Source organism: Mastigoproctus giganteus, chromosome 4 (genome assembly GCF_048544385.1).
Source record: "Mastigoproctus giganteus isolate SK-2022 chromosome 4, ASM4854438v1, whole genome shotgun sequence".
Taxonomy (NCBI): Eukaryota; Metazoa; Arthropoda; class Arachnida; order Uropygi; family Thelyphonidae; genus Mastigoproctus; species Mastigoproctus giganteus.
The window spans coordinates 203,976,707-203,999,476 of record NC_143578.1 but is presented as its reverse complement, the minus strand read 5'-3'; the positions used below and the strand labels follow the sequence as shown (position 1 = coordinate 203,999,476).

General features: G+C 36.9%; 1 protein-coding gene across 3 annotated transcripts in view; it reads right to left on the bottom strand.

The window, feature by feature from the left end:
• The window catches only part of ida (anaphase promoting complex subunit 5 ida), a 435,748-nt gene that overhangs the window by 371,738 nt on the left and 41,240 nt on the right, over nucleotides 1-22,770 (bottom strand). For all 3 annotated transcript variants that reach the window (XM_090371999.1, XM_090372001.1, XM_090372000.1), the window contains exons 4-5: nucleotides 16,749-16,867; nucleotides 2,162-2,339 (exon numbers count right to left, since the gene is read on the bottom strand). In XM_090371999.1, the coding sequence (XP_090228125.1) occupies nucleotides 2,162-2,339; nucleotides 16,749-16,867 (297 nt within the window). The remainder of the gene's footprint in view (nucleotides 1-2,161; nucleotides 2,340-16,748; nucleotides 16,868-22,770) is intronic.

Genomic DNA, 22,770 nt, shown 5'->3' with positions numbered 1-22,770 from the left:
ATCAATTGGATGCACTTCCTTAGGATTTTATGTGTTTCTTAACTAACAGCATAACCCCTCCTCCCTTCCTGTACTATCTACCCTTTCTGTACACACTGTACTCCCCAAATTCCAATTCTGCACTGCTTATGTCCTTATGTGACACCATGTCTCTGATATCCCAACAATATTTGCCTTTGATGTCTTGACTAGCACTTCAAGCTCATCAAATTTATTAACTATACTCCTAGCATTGGTGTACATGCACCTGTTTCTACTCTTAGTTACCCTAACACTTGTATAACTCTTTATAGTAGTCTTCTGCTATATTTTTTTTTTTTTTTTCTGCTATGGATGAATGGATTAAACATTTTAAATGGAGAATGCATTTTTGTTGTAGTTTTTTAATAATTCTTCACTTTAAAATAAAAAAGTTAAAACATGACTATTAATGAATATAATGCTTTAAAATAAAAATATTAAACAGCAATACTTCATATAGTTAAAAAATAAAATTTCAAACTGTCAATTTCTTATAACACTTCTGTGCTTCTGAATGAGACATGTTGACAGGAAGTCTAATTTATGGTATTGCACAAAAATAAGAAAGGAATCACTGAGCTACATAATCACATCTTCATAGATTCATACATAAAATCATTTGAACAATGTCATGTAGTCAGGACAGTCCTGTAAGTTTTGGGTTCCATGACCTTCATTACACTTGCTGCTTTTCTATGAAGGGTATATTCTAACTTTATACTGCAAATAACACAGTTTAATTAGAATAAAATATATCAACACTGAATACTGCAGTTCTTTTCAGAAAGGTGTAACTGTCATAAAATTCTTTCAACAGACACACTATGTGACATGTTTCAGGAATAAAGAGCTGTGTAAAATTTAACCAATAACCGCAATTTAAAGTTTTAACTTCAGAAGAAGGAAGTACATGTTATCACAGAAAAAAAGATTTTTTTTCTCCTCCTCTCTTCAAAAGAGAGAAGTTCCCCTTGTGTTATACAATTAACGCAGTCTTAGAAATTGTTGCATGGGTTGAACCAAATCTCTGAAATTTTCCATTGAAAATCATCATATGGGTACAGTCTGGATCAAATCCCACCCCCGAGGTTGCACTTCTTTGAGCTATAAACAACACAAGTGCATTTTAGAGTACTGTAGTACGATTACAGACTGCAATCAGTAGCAGCAGACTATAAAAATATACAAACTGTTTGTCAGTTTGTGCACACCTGGCAAAAAGCCTTGTTTTTTGCCATTCTAAATGTGACTTCATTCTTAGAAAGAATGTCACTTACTGTGGTTTACAAAAATTTATAACTTAATATATGACAAATGGCAAATATTGTAACCAATTCCCCTTTAAAACAAAAAGATTTTGTGAATGTCCCGTGTTAATTTTTCATCAATGTATTTTTTATTGCATCTCTAAGTGAGATTAAGAAAAAATGAATATCTATAGTAATTACTGGATTAACATTGTTATAAAAATTTAATAGTCTAATGAAGGGAATATACCTGCTGAAGAGAATAAAGTAGCTTAACAATCCACACTTTGGAAACCATTGCAGTATCTGGTTCCCCTCAGTGAAGTACTGGTTTGCTTCTGTCTTTTCTATGATGAATTTGTATTTTTCTGTAAACTTAATTTTTATATCCCCCCCCTTGGGGGGCCATCACACTCAATGTTATCTCCAAAACTGCAGTATAATGAGACATGGTATACCTCGTAGTGCAACCTCACAGGAAATGCTATATAGGTATCCGATCGTTACCTTCTGGTACCCAAATTTTGAAAACTTCAGATGGCTTAAGTAATTCTGTTTGATTTTCATCAAGCAGTATTACTTAAGAATTACATAAGAGAGTATTATACTTTACAAGCATGAAAGGCATAACACTGACAATTCTCTATTTTATAATTCTAAAATGTTATACCAATGGGACAGATTTTTGAATATAAGCTTCAATGAGGATAAATGTCGAATAAATATAGTCTTTTAAGGATATACATCTATATATACATTAATACAGCATCACAGCTGACCTTATATGGCATCTCACCTTTTTATTTCCCTTCTCATTGGTTTCAATATATCCTTAGTTAAGACTCGACATTTGGTCATTTTATATAAATTTACTTATGATCATTATAACTTACTTTTCACCTGCCTTCGGAAATCCAGTTTCAGTAAGAGAAGCAACTTCACTGCAGTAACTAGTATCATCCATACTTCCAAATATAGAATCATAGTACATGCAGTACTTGCGATATAACTTAGTGACATGACTAAATGATAGCTTGTCAAAGGCAAGCAGCATTCTTCGTATAAAAAGACCTTTTAGAATAAATAAATGAAAGCAAATTTAGATATACATTTGATGGCCTAAATGTATTACAGTTCAGAGTAACTCAGAATAAACAAAACCAAAGAAATCCAAATTACTTCCAACTGGGTAGAATATTTAACTTCCCAACTGAAATTAAGTTTAAAGGCATACTCACTCAGTTGGAAATACATGCATCCCTCAATCCCTCAATATTCGTTTTCTCTATTTTTGCCTTTTAACTTACAACAATTACAGGTGACCCCCGCTAAACGCTGATAATTTGTTCCAGAAAAACAAAGCGCTAAGTGAATCCGCACTAAGCGAGCGCCGCATTCCCATAAGGTAACATATGTATTTGTGAATTGTGGTCGGTGCCATAGGATATTTCCTAAAGATGCACAAATGTCGGTCAAAATATTTAATATTCAAATATTTGTACATATAAAATATTCTACATTACATACGTATATAATTATGTGGTAACTACTTACGTATCAAAATTAAACTTAATCCAATTAAAATCATGAAAAATGTCAATTTTGGTTGAACTTTGGCCCTCTTCCAAATAAACTAAAAGGGGTATTAATTTTAAATCACCAGCAGTGTTACCACCTAACAATAAAGTCAACCGATCCTTAGCCACTTCGAAACCTGGCATGTTTTTTCTTCTTTCAATATTAAACTTCTTTTAGGCATTTGTTTTTCCATAAAAGTCCTGCTTCATCTATGTTAAAAACTTGTTGAGAAGTATAACACATAATACCCCTCTTCAATAATTTTAGCTTCTTTTTTGAAAGTTTCGGCTCCTTTTTTTTTTTTAGGTGAGTTTTCTTCAGATCATCATATTGGCTAATCTCTTTCTCTCTCTCTCTCTCTCTCTTTTTTTTTTAATATTTAACTTAACTGAATTCTGCATTGGATATTATCTTCAATAAAATTAGTCTTTCCATTTCAATCCTAATAGCTGGCCTAGCCCTAGTTGCTTGCAGTGGAACAGCTATCTTTCCCGCTGCTAAAATCAATTCTTTATTTTTTTTATAATTGTTCTTACAGTTAAACTTGCAAGTCCTAAATTATGGCACACATCCGCTTGTCTTTGACAGGAATCGATTCGCTTCAAAACGTCTAATTTAATTTTCAAATTCAGTCTTTTTCTTACATTTATAGTCTTCGTACTGCGCTCAGACATTGTTGCTTTTTCATTCTTATCGGCCATTATTAACTCTTCAAAAATGTAACTGCGTTGGTTGCATTAATTGCGATACAATGTTTGAGTAAACTGTCTGTTATGCACAACGTCTAATACGGTACTGAGTGATGACTAGACTTCGGATAAATGCATATAACACAAATATTACAAGCAATATACTTGATATTTTTTTAAAATGTTGATCTAGGAACTATGTAACAAGTCACTGTACTGCAATTAAATTAGCGTGCGAGAAAATTTCACTGAGCGTGGGAAAATTTCTCAAGTCGGCATGGGAATCGTTTTAATGCTATTTTGCTATTCATTTTCAAGCTATCGACTCCATCAAATGAAACGATTTCATTAAATATGACAAAAATGTAATCTGTAAAAGAGCATTATAGTGATCTGTGACAGCGTTATAGTCAGATAGGCGTTATAGCGAATCAGCGTAAAGCGAACTGTATTATAACGGGGGCCTGCTGTACTCTTCTTTGCTCGTATATCCATTCTCTCACTTATATGTCCAACAAAACAGCGATGATAACTCATCATACTGGGCTCACTCCCAAAAGTAAAAAAAAGAGAAGAGATAATGAAATATGCATAATTTTGCAGTTGTCAGAAAATAATACATCACATAGGATGCTTGTTCTTCCACTTACTTCTAAGAATAATTAGCAGGGCTCTAATTACAAAACTAATTTGGACAGAATTCTAAATTCCAAAAGACGTAAATTACTGCTAAAGCCAGTGGCATAGCAAATTCTTGTAGGGCCCCAGTGCAAATTTTGATTTTGGAGTCCTTATAATTCAATATAGAATGTCAGGTGTTTAGAGGTTCCCTTTTAACTGGGAGTCCCAGTGCACTGCACTGGCTCACTACATGTATGCTATGCTTCTAGATGAAGCTCATAATGAAGTTTTCTCCAAGTGTATGAATGGTGGCTGGAAAAAAAAACTGATAGAAACTCACAGCAAATCCAGAACTGCTGTGTAGTTACCTCAGTCCTCTGAAATTACTAAATTTTTGTAGTAATGATAGCTTGCCTAGTTGCATTGGACCATTTGCCTAGTTGCATAGGACTGAACCTATGCAACTAGGCATATAGTCTCGCTTTTGGAGAACTGAAAGGAGATTCTGAAGAACTGATTGATTCACATGATGAGATATTGACAAATGAAGAATTCAATCAGATAGAATAAGAGACCAGAAGAAGGGGATGGAGATAAAATAGAAACTCTTTCTTAAGAATTACGATTTCTTAAAGCAAAGGATCTTGAATTGCGCTTTCAAACATTTAGAGACAACAAAACAGATTATTCAAACAAATGATTCAGTCCCAGAACAAAGGAGAAAGTAAGCAAAAGTCTGGAGAATTCTACAGTAAACTATATGCTGAAAAAATAAAGGATTCCATTAAATGGCCATTGGACAAATGTTTTGGTCCTGAGAAAGTTATAATTCCATACAGATCTGTCTGAGAAAATGCAAAAAATTTCCCAAGTGAGTCCTCAAGAAGGCCAAATGAATAAATGAATAAGGGAAAAAAATACCCTGCAAGTATTGAAGGGTATTTTTTATTCCAAAAATGCATTCATCCCACAAAACAGCTGATCATAGAATATACACAATTTACAGGCAGAACACAATGCTTTATAGTTCTAGTTGCCCTGTTGCTAAATCAAATAACAGTAATTTGTAATGTTATTCTTTAGTTCAACATTTTTTTTAATATTATTTTTAATTTGTTGTATAATAAAGTAGAGGAAATAGAAGTTTTCTATGTTCATTTTATTACTGATTATTATAAGCAATAATCAGTAATAAAATTACTGATTATATAAGCAATATAGTACTGATTATAAGCAATATAGTATGAGGAAACCAGAGGTTTCTGCTGCATCAGCCAAAAAAGGGAAAAAATATATGCTGTATATACATTTTACATCTCCCATGCTAAACTTTGTCAGAAACTCTTATTAAATAGTCCACAAAAATCATAAAAAGAAATGGTGATAAGGTGCCACCCTCGCTCAAAGTTTAACTTGAAACCCATTTTCCAATTTTTCCTTCAATCCTTATTATAGATTTGCCATTTTTATGCAAAATTCCCCTTAAAAGCTGTGCTTGATGCCATATAATTTTTAAAAGATGTCTAGGTATTTCGCCGCATGCTTTTTCAAGGTTGACAAATCCTAAATACAGGTTCTCATGTACTGATGAATTTTCTATAATTCATTTGATTCAGTACAAATAACTGATCCTGGCTTCAGACGTTAAGCAGAAACTCGATTTCTCTCCCAAGCTTATATTCAACAATACTTCACCGCCTTCTTAAAGATAATTGCACAGATTTCACCTGGCACACTACTGAGTAACATTCTTCTGTAATTTCCATATTCAGTTTTATTTCTTTTTTATATATTGAACAATTAATGCTCCAGAAAACTGGAGCAAGGTATTAATTACCTTTCAGAAAACAACCTCCAAATTATAGAGTTGATGACATGATGCTATCTTTCCTTCAACTTATCATAACAGGTCTAATTTCATCTACACCTGCTGCTTTTCCAAACTTCATAGTGTACGTGATCCTTTCTTCTCAATAATACAGAGGATATCCAAACTTCCCCCATTTAAATATTTTTCTTTTCTTTAATGATGTCTTCATTTCCTTTCTTTAGAAATTCAACATATAATTTACTCCAGACTTCTAAATATGTCAGTAAGAATAGCACATGTTAAAATCTTAGCTCTGTGTTTTCCCAGTGTTCTGAGATTTTTAACTAAGCAGCAAAACATTTTTCACAATTCCTGTATCCACACCTTTCACAAAATCTTCCTAAGATTAAATTTAAAAGGTAAAAAACATAGGCTCCATGTATATTTGCAAATTAAATGGTTCACCGATTGTTACACAAGAGTGTAAATGAGGATTTCCTATACAAAGGTACATTCAATTGATTAAATGAAATTGCAGTTCATAAATGTTCAAATCCACTCTACGATTCCATTCTCAAGACAAGCTGAGAGAAAGAGAAACTGATAAAATTGAAATTAAGAATCTATGCAAAGTTAGTTAACATCGGTTTCTATAATTTAAAAATTAACTAACAACACACTGCTTCTAAAAATCTTAGGAAACTAATCCAATTTTTACTGCTAATTATCTACTTCATTACTTTTATTTGTAGATTTCAAAAATAATTCTTAAAATTTCACATCATGTTTCAATTTCTAAATATACAGGTTTTTATGTCTGCTCATAATGTTTGCCACTCTGAGAGAATATGTATAGTACAATCTCTCTGAGCAATAATCAATAATTCTGATAAAAGCATTTTAAAATGAATTACCTATTTTTACGACAGCATATGTATTATTATATGATATTACAGTAAAGCACTGCCTTTTTGGGTAAGAGGTTATTACTACGTTGACCAAGGTTTTTGCAGCTCCGGCAAATGTTAAGTTTCCATTTATATTTAGTAGTTTTATTGACTTAATTGTTATACTAAATTATTTTCTATAAGAAGCTTTATAGTTCAAGCCAAGCTCAGTGGTTTATTTTTGAATTTAGATAGTGATTTTGAAAGTTAATACTTAGTGTCCGTACATTTTACGTTCGTAACTTGCCACCATTGTTATAAGATACGGAATAGCATAAGGTTTAACGTAAAACTAGATAGTGAAAAACATTGACCTGTATTAGAAATCTGTTAGATTAGTATAGTATTATCAATTACTCAGAAAAATTTATTAATCTTATTAAAGTTCATTGTTAATAAAATTATGCTTAACAGAATCACGACCAAGACTAGAGAGGCTCGTGGGAGAACCAAGGGGGGCGATTCTCCAACACATCACAGTCTAAAACAATACACAAAATGTGAAATGTTTGCAGACCTGTCTAGAACAGGACATGATCTAGCCAAGGAGGATGTCTTTGTGTGTGTACTAGATGCAGAGACTGTGAAGAAATTAGGCGCCAACTCAGCGTTCTGATGGGCGTCTATGAGAGTTTGAGGTGTAGGGTAAATGCCCTCGAAGAAATTAATATGAGGGGGCCCATCAAGCTCTCAGCTGCAACACAGAGGCAATCACCAAGGCAGAATGCGCTGGTCCCACAGGAAATAGTTTTTGTCGGTGACACTATTGTCAGGGAGATGGGGAATATATTATGCAAAAAGGATAGATGGAAAGGACTAGGGTGTCTGCCAAGGGCAAAAGTTGATGACGCCATAGGGCAGATATCACCTTTTAAGGGCATAAAATGTGATATTGTTGTACATGTTGGCACTAATGACCTTAAGAGTAAGAGATCTGCAGATTTACTTAACAAGACAGGTAGGTCAATGCTGGAAAAAAGTTGGGAGTTAGGGTTAAATTTAAAAGTGCCTGCAATTCTGCCCAGACACGATAGGATGGAGTATATGATGAGAGCCTTATCAAACAATTCGGCCCTGGAGAGATTGTGCAAGGCTCACGGGGGGTAGAATTTTTTTCAGCATGGTCTGTGCTTGCTAACAGTAGAGACTGCTTCTACTGGGATGGGATACACTTAAATAGAATGGGTGCAAGAATATTTGCTGATGCTATCGAGGCATTGTTAGGTGGATTGGCAAACTACTAGTTTGGGGGGATTCACAGACTAAAAGGGGCTTAGAGGGGAACAGGCATTCTGTGTGTTATCAGACACTCAGTCTAAAACATTGATGGATCCAATATCTTTCTATTTCAGAAGATTTAGGAGAACTCCGGTTGGCCTGCCTCCCTAAAATCCACTCATGCACACCATCTCGATAGTAAGTCATGTTACATCACTTAGGTGGCAACGAACGTGTACAGTGGTTCTCTTTAAGATGCCTGGTCAGTGTGAAGGGGAAAAGACTAAACCCTCCAGCACATGACAGTAAGACAAAACAAACGGCCCTCAGTCCCCAGCGGCTTTCAACACCCCCCCTTCCTCTTATGGCAGCGAGGGGATCAGAGTGGAAGCAGAGGGTGCTAAGAATCTCTGGGTACAATCCGGCTGCCAAGCACAGAAACTGAACTTGGTCTGTTGCAACGTAAGATCACTCATCAGTGAAGACAGGATATTAGAGCTGGAAAAGGAATTAGAAAATATGAATTGGAATATCATCGGTTTGGCTGAAGAAGAAGAAATGAATCACTTATAAGTTTATCAAGTGGAAATCTGCTGTACACCAATGGAAACAGTGCAAGGAGTGAAGGTGAAGTTGGCTTTCTGGTCCATAAAGATATAAAAAACAACATTTTGGAATTCAAAAGTACATCACCAAGGGTGTCAAGACTACTACTCATCATTTCTAAGAGGTGTAAGCTGAAGGTTATAATGATTTATGCACCAACATCGAGCCATGATGATGATGAAGAGGTTGAAGAAATGTACACCGAAACTGAGAGTCTTCTAGATGAACAGAAAACTCACTACACTATCATTATGGGAGACTTCAATGCTAAAATTGGAAAGAGACAAAACAGTGCAGAAAGGGGAAGTATAGGAAATTTTGGAATTGGTAAAAGAAATGAAAGAGGTGAAAGACTTGTGGAATTTGCAGAATCTAGAGGAATGTCAATAATGAACACTTTTTTCAAGAAAAGAGTGAACAGAAAGTGGACATGGAAGAGCCCAAATGGATTAACAACTAATGAACTCGACTTCATCCTCACTAACAGAAGATATATCGTGAATGATGTTACTGTCCTGAATAGGGTAAATGTTGGATGTGATCACAGAATGGTAAGATGCACGCTTGATATAGATGTAAGAAAAGAAAGAAAAAAAACTGACTCGAGTAAATAATACGAGATCTTTGAGATAACAGAAGAGGAGAAAAAGCAGTATGTACTGGAACTTAAGAATAAGTTTGAGCTTCTGCAGACTGCTCAGGACCAAGATATCGACGAGGAATATTACAACTTTCTGAAAGTGATCAAGCCCAAGAAACCTATAGGTAAAAAGAAATCCAAAGAAGAAAAAATTAGTCAATTAACACTTGTCATGATGAACAGAAGACGACAAATGTAGAGCAAGAAAAACACTGACAAGGAGAAAATTGAGTATACTGAGTTATGCAAAGCTATTAGAAAGAAACTCAGAGAGGACAAAAGAAAATTTAACACAAGAAAAGTAGAACAAGCATTAAGGAAAAACAAAGGATTCAAATCAACAGCCATGAGAAGTAATACAGAAAGACATATGATACTCAAACTGAAGAATAGCGATGGTGTACTTATAAATAGCAGAGAAGGCATAATTCATATAGCAGAAGACTACTATAAAGAGTTATACAAGGAACGAGGGAATGATGCCAGCTGTGGGGAAGATGGATCGCAAATTAGTATCACATACAACTTCCTTCCTGATGAGGTAGAACATGCATTGAAGAAAATGAAGAATCAGAAAGCTCCGGGGGGAAAATGAAGTTACTGTAGAGTTGTTAAAATTGGGAGGAAGAGACATGGCACAAAAAAACTGGCAAGACTGTTCACAAATTGCATTAGAAAGAGTGTGACGCCTAAGCAGTGGAATAATGCAATCATAGTTTTGCTGCATAAGAAAGGAGATAAATCGGAAATTATAGACCAATTAGCTTGTTATCCAACATCTACAAGTTGTTCACAAGGGTCATTACTAACACATTAGAAAGAATACTTGATGAGAATCAAGTATTCTTTCTAATTCTTTCGAAAGAGCAAGCTGGTTTTAGGACAGGATGCTCAACTATGGATTACCTTCACGTAATGTCACAGCTAATGGAGAAAGCAACTGAATATAAAACACCATTATGTCAGGAATTTGTGGATTATGAAAAGGCATTTGATTCCATACAGCATAAGGCAATGTTTCAGGCACTGGAAAGACAAGGCATAGATACCCATATATTATGATTTTGAAGAAAATATATGAGAATGCTACCTCCTTTATTAGACTAGAAAAAGACAGTAGCAAATTTAAAATTCAGAAAGGAGTTCAACAAGAAGACACAATATCTCCAAAGTTGTTTACTGTTGCCCTTGAGGAAGCTTTCAGAAGATTAGACTGGTCGCAGAAAGGAGTCAATTTGAATGGAGAGTAATTAAACCATTTACGATTTGCAGATGATATTGTGGTCATAAGCCATGATCCCAAAGAATTAGAGGAAAATCTTAATCAGTTATGCAGAGTTAGTAAGGTTAGTCAGGATGGGCAGGACACAACTCGAAGACATGATGACAGATGGACTAAGAAAATAACAGAATGGTACCCAAGAAGAGCTAGAAGAAAACAACGGAGATGGACAGATAAAATTCATGAGTTTGTGGGTAGTAAATGGATGGCAATCGCAAAAAACAGAAGGAACTAGAAAGTTGTTGGAGAGGCCTTCATCCTGCAGTGGATTGAAAATGACTGATGATGATGATGACAGACTAAAATTCACAGATTCTTGCACTGCTTCTATTGTAATGAGCAGCAGTCTAGAGAGCAAGTTGCTGGGGACTTCAAGAGCTGATGAGAGTCATCATGGAACAAGTAAATACATGGGCTGTGTTAGGGTAACTAAAAGTAGAAATAAGTGCATGTATAATTGCATGCACACTAATGCTAGAAGTATAGTAAATAAAATTGATGAATTTGAAACGCTAATCAAGACATCAAAGGCGGATATTGTTGGGATATCAGAGACATGGTGTCACACTGATATTAGGAATGCAGAACTGGAATTTGGGGAGTACAATGTGTAGAGAAAGGATAGACAGGATAGGAAGGAAGGAAGTGTCATGCTGTTAATTAAGAAGAACACAAAATCAAAAGAATTGCATCCAGTTGATATAGATGAACAGTGCACTGTTGAGTCAGTTTGGTGTGACATAAGCACTGCGAAAGCAAAAATAAGTTTAGGAGTGTGTTATAGGCCTAGTTCATTGTACTCGAATGAGTACAATGAACGGTTGTGCAGAGAAATAGAATGGGCCAGTAAATCAGAATGTCTTGTAATGGGGGATTTTAACTTTCCAAATATTGACTGGAACTTGTGAGCTGGTCACTCGCACGCTAGCAATTCTTTTGTGGATTTATTGGAGGATTGTTTTCTACAGCAATATGTTCGAGGGGCAACCAGAGGGAGCAATACCCTTCATCTGATTATCAGCAGTGATTATTCATGCATTAAGAATTTGCAGATAAAGGAACCACTAGGTGACAGTAATCACAGTGTAATGATGTGGGATTTACTTAAAGATGTAACTACCATCAAGGGTAAACAGAAGGGTTTTTGTTTTCGTAAAGGTAACTATAGTGGGCTCATACAGTTTTTAAATTCTATACAGGGGGATCAACTGATGATGTTACCAACTGTGAATTCTAAATGGAAAGCCTTCAGGAACTTAATCTTGGAGGCTACTAGGCTTTTCATACCAACTAAGAAATACTGTTCAAGGTTCAGGCCAAAATGGATGTTAGATGAATTAATGAGGCTCGTGGCAGAAAAGAAAAATGCATGGGACATATAAATTATCAGGCAACACAGAAGCCTACAACAGATATAAGCTAGTCTGTAATCAAGTCACAAAGGAGATTAAGCAGGCAAAGGCAGATTACAAGAAATCTTTGGCAAAGCATGCAAAGAAAAACAGCAGAGAGTTCTTTACTTATGTAAACTCTAGAAGGAAGGGGATGAATCAGATTGGTCCACTTAACATCGATGGTTCAACTATTGATGATCCTGCTCAAGTAGATGATAGACTGAATGAGTACTTTGCATCTACATTCACATGAGTAGTTATTCAAGGAGGGGAATGCCAGATGTTTATCAAACTCTAATAGGGAGATAAGTGATTTTGCAATAACTGAGTGCAAAGTGGAGGAGGAATTGTGGAAGTTAAACAAAGAAAAGGCCCTGGGCTCAGATGGAATCTATCCAGTTATAATGAAGGAGGCAGCAAGGGAAGTAAGCAAACCCTATTAGCCATAATTATGAGAGCATCCTTAGAGTCAGGGAAGGTCCCTATGAACTGGTGATGTGTAAATGTATCCCCAATTCACAAAGGGGGTTCAAAGAGTGACACAAAAAATTACAGACCTGTTAGTTTAACTTCTGTTCCGGGGAAAATAAAGGAGTCTGGTTAAAGAGGTGATACAGGATCACCAAGACAAGACAGCAGTAATAGTTCAGACACAGCATGAGTTTCTTAAGGGGAAAGTCTTGTCTGAATAATTTGAATGGATACTACAATGTGTTCACAAAGGAACTGGATTCTAAAAATAATTTTGATATCATATACTTGGATTTCAGGAAAGCTTTCGATACTGTTGCACATGGAAGACTGCTGTACAAATTGGAGTTATGGCATTAAGAGCAAGTTAATGTAATGGATAAAGGGATGGTTGAGTGAGAGATGGCAGAGAGTGGTAATCAATGGACACTGCTCTATGTGGACTAATGTTATTAGCAGAGTCTCCCAGGGTTCTGTACTGGAACCATTGTTGTTTTGTGTATTTATAAACGATATCGATGAAGGTATATCAGGCTTAATGTCCAAGTTTGCAGATGATACAAAGGTTGGCAGGGTTGTTAATGACAATAAAGACAGAATGCTACTGCAACAGGATCTAGAAAAGTTAGGCAGATTGGCTGCGAAGTGGTAACTGAAGTTTAACACTGACAAATGCAAAGTACACCATATCGGTAGCAGTAACCCAAGAGAAACGTACCAACAGTGTTGTACTACACTCAGGGAGGTGGAGAATGAAAAAGACCTGGGGGTAATTGTGCAGTCAGATATGAAGTTCTCTTAGATGGGCTGCCAGAGCAGGTCATGCGGTTTGTCAATGATATATATAGAAACTTTGCTAGCAGAGACAAGGAGATGATTATGCCTTTGCATAAGGCAATGGTCAGGCCGCACCTTAAGTACTGTATACAGGTCTGGAGGCCTCATTTTAGGAAGGATGTAGAGTTGGTTGAGTGGGTACAGAGAAGGGCAACAAGATTGGTGAGAGGAACAAAGGGGTATGCTTACGAAGAAAGGCTTAAGTTCTGAAAGTTGCAGTATCTGGAGACTAGGCATCTGTGAGGTGATCTGATCGAGGTGTACAAGGGCTTGAATGGTTTGAGCAGGCTCAATGCTGATGGGATTCTTCCTCTTGCTCAGATTAAGAACCTGAGGGGGGGGGGGGCATAGATTCAAACTGAGGAAAGACAGTTGCAGAATAGATGTGCAAAGTTTGCCTTTAGCCAGCAGATGGTTGATTGTTGGAACAGACTTCCATCTGTTGTTGTGGAAGTTGATAGCTTCAATAAATTTAAGGCTGAACTAGACAAACATTTGGAGTGACCAAATGGGTGAAATGGAAGGTTTTTTTTTTTTTTTTTTTTTTTGCCTGATGCTGTATAAGCTTGCTTTCTTGCATCATATGCCTCAACTACTGCTAATGCTAAAATCCGAAAGTCAATAATTAAAAACGACAATATTTCGAACGAGCCAGTATTTATTTATTATTTTTTTTTTTTTTTTTATGCTGGTGCCATAAAATAATTGCAGGAAGCACCGGCTATCTTGATTACATTTGCTAATTGAATTTTGATTCTATTAAACGACAATTGTAATAAGTGTAATTCAAGAAATTTTATCCACAGGCTATAAAAATGAAGATATAAAGCACAAATATGCACTTTTATTTCCTTACTAATTAACAAAATTAAATTTTACATGAAAATCAGAAGAATCCATAGATTAGCAAAAAAAAATAAATTTAAGTTTGCATACATAGCTTAATTAATATACATACCGTACTAACTAAAAATAACACTTTGTAATCTCTTATTGAACACACTTTGCAATTGATATTTCTGTTCACTGACATTTTATGGGGGTTGCAAAATTAAAACAGTAAAAGAAGATAAGCATGAATAAATAACAAAGAACATTTGCATGCACAAATTGCTACTAAGATGACATGCGCATGACACAACCAGCTCGCTTAAAAAAACAAGACAAGAATATGTGTGTATATATTTACTGTAAGTTTTACTGATTTACAATAGTTTGGAATTCAAAAATATAAAACAATAATAAAATATTCACTTTTTTTATTGTAATTTACATATAGCTATTTGATTCTCACAGGATGTTTTTGCTGACTTTTGCCGAGCTCTTGTATCCATAACCAATCTATGGTTGCAATTGAGCACTTATTCTTACCATAATGACCTTATCAGGTTCATGACAATTCTAGAAATGCAAAATCTGTGATAGACGTCAAGCATGGAAATGTCATTACCTTAAGAAGAAGTGGCCCAGGCAATTCCTGTAATAACTGCTGGTGGAGATAATCCAAACACAGGCTGCTGCACAGGGAAGGGGTCGGGGGAAAATAGGCACAAAGGATGCCGAAATCATGCCCCAGCTGGATTTTTGTTGTCATCATATACAGTACTGTACAAGCTTATGAGATATGAGCCCCTGACTTTTGGCCGTGACGGGACAGTTGCAACTCTATTTACATTTGTCTATATTATATTCATCATGTAGTTGCAATAAAGATATCTCTCTCTCTCTCTCTGGTGGCCCAAATGCCGCTAGCCATTGTGGATTGAAGTGTGTGCCGCTCTACAGTTTATAGCCACTGTCAGTTTAACAAGTGAATAACAAAATTCTTGAAAATTTATTTAACAATCGGCTCGTGCAAGCCAGTTCCAGCACACCACTGGATATAAAACAAAGAGAAGATTCTGAATGTTTATTTACAGAGTTTTATTTTACCGTACTGTAGTTATGGCATCTTCTTCTTCTTTTAAAAGGAAGCAGAAATTTTTACCAATTAAATCAAAGATTGAGATTTTAAAGACTTTCAAAGGGAGAAAGTGGGTCTTCGTTAGCAAAATTTTACGAGGCTGGAAAGTCAACACATTAAAAATAACAAGGAAAAAATTTTGAAGTTCGCATCGAAACTTGATTCAGATGATGGTGCAAAAAAAAGAAAAACTATGAGAATGGCTAATCTATAAATATAATAATTTATGGACCTTCCCTGAAGTCTGACTAAAACTTTTAGAATGTGTTATTACTGAGGGCAAGGATGATAAATGAAACATTTGAGAGTGGCATGCATTTATCCATCGAAAGCCAAGTCTACTTTCTTAAGGGAAGTTATCAGAATGTTACTTCTTATGTATCCTGATGTACTTCCATGTATTAGTCCCCATATAATGTCCATAATAAATGGGTGGTGGTTGTAGTGACATTAATGGAACTCTTGTATTTTTATGTGTAATATCCACAGATTAGAAGGTTTACAACAGTTAGGGTGGTAATCCAAAACTGAAATTTGATGAAACTTGAAATAATTGTGGAAGGAGATTGTATGCTATGCAAGCTCCAATGCTCTGGAATGACCAGCATTTACAGAATTCTTGTGGTTCTTGCTCCTATCAAGCAGTGTCAACTGGGCTGACTTCTGATACAGAGTATCAGAAGTATATATCATACTATGCTTAGACATAATGATTTCCTCCCATGAAATATCTGACCACGTGTGGAGAACAGTGGATGACAAGCTCCAACTATAACAAACAGTAGATTTTCACTACAATAAATGATGTAACTTGCTTTGGTGACTGGAACCTACTTTACATTCAATTATAATCTATAAGTACAACTTGAGTAGATCTTTTAAAGCAAACACTTCAAAGTTGAGCCAAGACCTCTATAAGCAGAAAGAGAATTATATAATCAACATATTTTTTGTTCAGTTTCTTGTTCTAGATGCATGATTTGATAAAGGCCAAGTATAATACAGAACAGTGATGGTGAGGAAGTGAATGCATGAACAAGAATGCAGAGAAATCTTTTTTGCATGAGCACAAGTACTACAAGCAATATCTAAAAATTCTAAAGAAACAATACAGAAAAATACTTTTTCTTCTTGTAAACATTATGCAAACTAAGCGTGCTTTGATTAGCAAACAAATGGATACACTTCTGAAATTGGCCCAGTAAACATGTAAATAACATTGTTCACTGGGCCAATTTTTTCAGGTTATTTACTCTGTTTCTATAGAGTAAATAATCTGACAAAAGGCATAAGAAATTTATCAATAAAATAATAACATGAACAGAGTACATACAAAATTAATTTAGTTTCGTATTTAATATTATTTTAAATATTATTCAAAAATGAACAAAAATCAGTTAGGTACATAATCAGAAGAAACTTACCTAACACGCTGCTTTTTTGAATTATTGATGTAGAAGTCTGAGGATCAATAATAAGAGATTCTAAAGATTGAATATAATCCATAATGCCTGCAACACCTTGATTTCTCAGTTCATTAAGCCTGACAAAAAAAGTAACATATAAAAAATAACAAAATAATAATAATAACATATAAAAAAATTTTATATATTATAATCCTTCCTCTTCGATAAGGATACTTAAAATTTCAAAAGTGTATGATATGAATGTTAAAACGGAAGATCATTCAAGAATATCTGCAACATCAATCAATATCAAAAAAGTGAAAATATTTTTACCAGTTAAAAATAATTAACATTTCATGCACCAACATCAAGCCAAGGAGAAGTACACCAAGTTCATGTACACCAATGCTAGAAGTATTGTAAATAAATTTGATGAATTTGAAATGCTGATCAAGGCATTAAAGGCAGATCTTGTTGAGATATCAGAGACATGGTGTCACATAGATATAAGCAGTGCAGTATTGGAATTTGGGGAGTACAATGTGTACAGAAAGGATAAGTGACGTAACAGGGTGGTAAGCCCTGTTACGTCACTTAGGTGGCAACGAACATGTAGAGTGGTTCTCTTCAAGACACCTGGTCAGCGTGAAGAGGAAAAGACCAAACCCTCCAACACATGACAGCACAACAAAACAAATGGCCCTCAGTCCCCAGGGGCTTTCACTCCCCTCTTACGGCAGCGAGAGGATCAGAGTGGAAGCAGAAGGCGCTAAGAATCTCTGGGTATGATCAGGCTGCCATGCAAGGAAACTGAACTTGGCCTGTTACAACGTAAGATTGGGAGAGAGAGGGCGCTGACTAGCTTATGGTTAGACGCACGTATCCTTGGTGCTCCGTTTGTAAAAAATTTTAGTGCTCCAAAGTTCTCAAATTGGATTAAATTTGTGTCTACTGTGTTCCCATAATAGAATGGAGTCTACTGATGTTAAAGGTTTGAAAATCGGCAAAGGTAATGGAAATTCATGACCATTTTTAGTTTTACCGATACTGGTGTGCTCCACCGGTAGCCAGGATTGCATAGAGATACATTGTTTCAAATTTATCTAGTGTTTATACTGTTAAAAATGGAACAGAAATACATATTATTGACTTCGTTAGACTCTAGACTAGTAGTACAGAAGATTGGTATAACTTTTAAAAATTTTTGAATATTCCTTGAGGTTTCCGACCTACCTAAGTTATGTTGTGAATCAATGTTGTGTATTAATTACATTGGTAACTAGCTGCTACTGCTTCTTCCCCCAGCAAGGCGAACAAAGGCCTTTGTTCTTGTTGTTTTGATCACGTGACAGTAGCAGCATGCCGGATTGGTGGTGGTGGAGGGCAACTGAGTCTGGCCATCGATACACATCCAATATCGTATAATTTTATAATTTTATAAATAATTAATGATCAATATGGTAAATTATAGGAGGTTAAGATGGCTGCTTTCCACTTGGGGATAACCTCGATAAACCGAATATGTCAGAATTAGAAACTACTGATCCAGAACCTACTACAACTGATAGAGTCAAAGGGAAGTCACACAATGTGATCAAAGAACGGACGTGACAAATAAAGGATCGACCGGGGACCAGGAACTCACCTCTACGAGTAAGAGGAAAGGTAAGTTATCTGTTCTTAGATCTGACAGGAGCACAAGGAGTGCCAGTGAAGGCAAGGTCCTACAGGAGCTGTCAGCTACGTGGCAGGGCAAGATACAACAGCCAAAACCTAATGCCAGCCCAACTGGATCCGATGCTACCGGATGGGTCTGTGCTGGAGCAGACCCTTACCCTGCGCACAGCCCTAGAAAACTTCATGAAAGACTCAAATAATAGAGTCACTACAAATCTAAGAGTTGACATCGTAAGTCTCTGGTCAAAGCTGGAGACCATACTCCTCCAGACTCACATCCAGCACCAGAAAGTGGTCACACCAATTGAGGCCCTAAACCTTAATGGGAGAAATAAAATGCCACAGCGCATCCCATCTTTTGCTGACGCGCTGAAGACGACCAAACCAAGCCCTAAGACAGTACAGCCACAGCGACGGAAGACTCTGCTGCCCACTCCAAATCTAGTGATACTCAAGCCTGCAACATCTGAGGCACCCAAGTCAAGTGAAGAAATAAAGAGGACAGTAATGGCCACTCTTTCAGATGACCTGAAGCATACCAGAAGCAAATCAATAATAAAGACCTGCAACACTGGAATAATAATTGAAACTGATACAAAAGAGGATGCAGAAAAAATCATAACAAATGCCAAAATACCTACCATGGGCTTACTTGCTGAGCCCCGCCCCCGAAAGAGGGGACCATCGATTGTAATTTTCGATGTGCAGAAAGATCTGGATCCAATCTCCATAAGGGATGAAATTTACAGGTGCAACCTGCAACGTGCGTTCCCGGATACTGACCCAACAGAGCTCATAACTCCCAAGTTCCAAACTACGTCCAGATTAGCATTAGCATTAGTAGAGGCATATGATGCAAGAAAGCAAGCTTATTCAACATCAGCCAAAAAAAAAAAAAAAAAAAACCACTACTCCCATTTCACCCCTCCGTTCGTTCGAAATACCCTGTCCAGCTGAGCCTTAAATTTGTTTAGGCTATCAACTTCAACAACAAGCGATGGGAGTCTATTCCACAAACCAACTGCCCGCTGGCTAAAGGCAAATTTCCGCACATCTATCCGACATCCGTCCTTCCTCAATTTGAATTTATGCCCTCTCAGGTGATTATTCTGAGCAAGAGGAAGAATCCCATCGGCATTGAGCATGCTCAAGCCATTCAAAGCCTTATACACCTCTATCAGATCACCTCGCCGATGCCTAGTCTCCAGGCTCTGTAATTTGCAAAACTTAAGCCTTTCTTCGTAAGAGCAACCCTTTGTTCCATTCACTAATCTTGTTGCCCTTCTCTGTACTCGTTCCAGCAGCTCTACATCCTTCTTGAAATGAGGCCTCCAGACCTGTATACAGTACTCAAGATGTGGCCTAACCAATGCCTTATACAAGGGAATAATCACATCCCTGTCCCTGCTAGAAAAATTCCTGTATATCATTGACAAGACACCATGAGCTACTCTTGCAGCTCGTCTGCACTGCTCAGAGAACTTCATATCTGCCTGCACAATTACCCCCAGGTCCTTTTCATTCTCTACCACTGTCAGCGTAGTACCACAGAGTTGATACGTTGATCTGGGGTTACTGTTTCCCATACGTAGTACTTTACATTTGTCAATGTTAAACTTCATTTGCCACCTCTCAGCCCATCTGCTCAACCTGTTGCAGCAGCATAGTATCAGTAGTGTCCTTAACAACCCTGCCAACCTTGGTATCGTCTGCAAACTTGCACATTCAGCCTGATACACCATCATCAATATCATTTATAAATACAGAAAACAACAATGGACCCAACACTGAACCCTGAGGAACTCCACTAATAACATTAGTCCACGTTGAGCAGTGTCCATTGATTACCACTCTCTGTCTTCTGCCACTCAACCATCCCTTTATCCATAGCAGCAATTTGCCTCCAATGCCACACTTCTCCAATTTGTGCAGCAGTCTTCCATGCGCAACAGTATCAAAAGCCTTTCTAAGATCCAAATATATAATATCAAAGTTATTCCCTGCATCCAGTTCTTTTGTGACTACATCATAGTATCCAATCAAATTGGTCAGACAAGACCTGCCCTTAACAAAACCATGCTGTGTCTGAGCTATAACTGAATTCTTGTCCCGATGATCCTGCAGTGCTTCTTTAACCAGTGCCTCCATTAATTTTCCTGGAACCGAAGTTAAACTAACAGGTCTATAATTACTTGTGTCAGCCTTTGATCCTCCTTTGTGAATTGGGGTTACATTTGCACATCTCCAGTCCATGGGTACCTCCCCTGAGTCCAAAGAAGCTCTCATAATTATGGCTAGGGATTTGCTTACTTCCTTTGCTGCCTCCTTTAATATAACTGGATAGATCCCATCCACTCCAGGTGCCTTTTTTATGTTTATCCTCAACAATTTCTCCTCCACTTTCCTCTCAGTTATTAGAAAATAATCTAGCTCACTGCCAATGTTTACTTCACCTACGACATTCCCCTTCCTGAATAACTCCTCATGTGTGAATGTAGATGCAAAATACTCGTTTAGATTGTTAGCCACCTGAGCTGGATCCTCAACTGTTGAACCATCAACATCCAGTGGACCAATCTGATTCATCCCTTTCCTTCTTGAGTTTAAATAGGTAAAGAACTCTTTTCTGTTTTTCTTTGCATCCTTTGCCAAGGATTTCTCATAATCTGCCTTTGCCTGCCTAATCTCCTTTGTGACTTGGTTACAGACCAACTTATATCTATCACAGGCTTCCATGTCACCCATTAATTTGTATGTATCCCATGCATTTTTCTTCTCTGCCATATGTCTCATTAGTTCATCTGACAACCATTTAGGCCTGAACCTTGAACAATATTTCTTGGTTGGTATGTAAAGCCTGGTAGCTTCCAAGATTAGTTCCTTGAATGCTTCCCATTTTGAATTTGCTGTTGGTAACATCATCAGTTGGTCCCACTGTATAGAATTTAAATACCGTCTCAGACCATCATAGTCGCCTTTACGAAAGCAAAAACCCTTCCCTTTACCTCTGATGGTAGTTACCTCCTTGAGTAAATCCCACTTCAGCACACTGTGATCACTGCCACCCCATGGTTCCTTTATCTGCAGATTCCTAATGCATGAAGAATCACTACTGATAATCAGATCAAGAGTATTACTCCCTCTAGTTGCCTCCTGAACATGCTGGTGTAGAAAACAATCATCCAATAAATCCACAAAAGCCTTGCTAGTGTGTGAGTGACCAACCCACAAATTCCAGTCAATATCTGGGAAATTAAAATCCCCCATTATAAGACTCTCTGATTTACTGGCCCATTCTATTTCCCTGTACAGTATCTTATTATACTCATCAGAGTCATTAGGCCTATAGCACACTCCTACTCTCAATTTTGATTTCCCTATGCTTATGTCACACCAAACTGACTCGACACTGCCCTGTCCGTCGATGTCGACTGGCTTCACTTCCTTGGATTTTATGTGTTTTTTAACTAATAGCATAACCTCTCCTCCCCTCCTGTCCTGTCTATCCTTTCTATCACATTGTACTCCCCAAATTCCAGTTCTGCATTCCTTATATCTGTGTGACACCACATCTCTGACATCCCAACAATATCTGCCTTTGATGTTTTGAGCAATACCTCAAATTCATCAAATTTATTTACTAAACTCCTAGCATTGGTGTACACGCAAGTATACATGCACCTGTTTCTATTCTTAGCTACCCTAACACAACCCATGTGTTTACTTGTACCGCAATGACTTCCAGCAGTCTCTGAAATATCCTGCATCTTGTTTTTCAGGCTTCTGCTCATTCCAATAGAAGCAGTGCAAGAATCTCTTTCACCTCTGCCAGTGGCTACTGTTAATCCATTAGTCTTTGTCTCCCCCCAAGCTAGCAGTTTTCCGACCCACCTAACACTGCCTCGATAGCATCAATAAATATTCTTGCACCCTTTCTATTTAAGTGTATCCCATCCCTATAGAAGCAATCTCTCCTGTTAACAAGTACATTCCAGGCTGAAAAAAATTCTACCCCTTGAGCCTTGCACAATCTTTCCAGGGCCGAATTGATCGACAAGGCTCTCATCATATACTCCCTCCTATCGTGTCTGGGCAGAATTGCAGACACTTTCAAATTCAACCCTACTTCACGGCTTTTTTTCAACAGTGACCTGTACTTGTTAAGTAATTCTGCTGGTCTCCTACTCTTAATATCATTAGTGCCAACGTGTACAACTATATCACCTTTTGTGCCCTTAAAAGATGATATCTGCTCTACAACGTCATCAACCTTTGCCCCTGGCAGACATACCCTGGTCCTGTTCCACCTATCCTTTTTACAAAGCATGTTCCCCGTTTCCCTGACAATAGAGTCACCAACAAC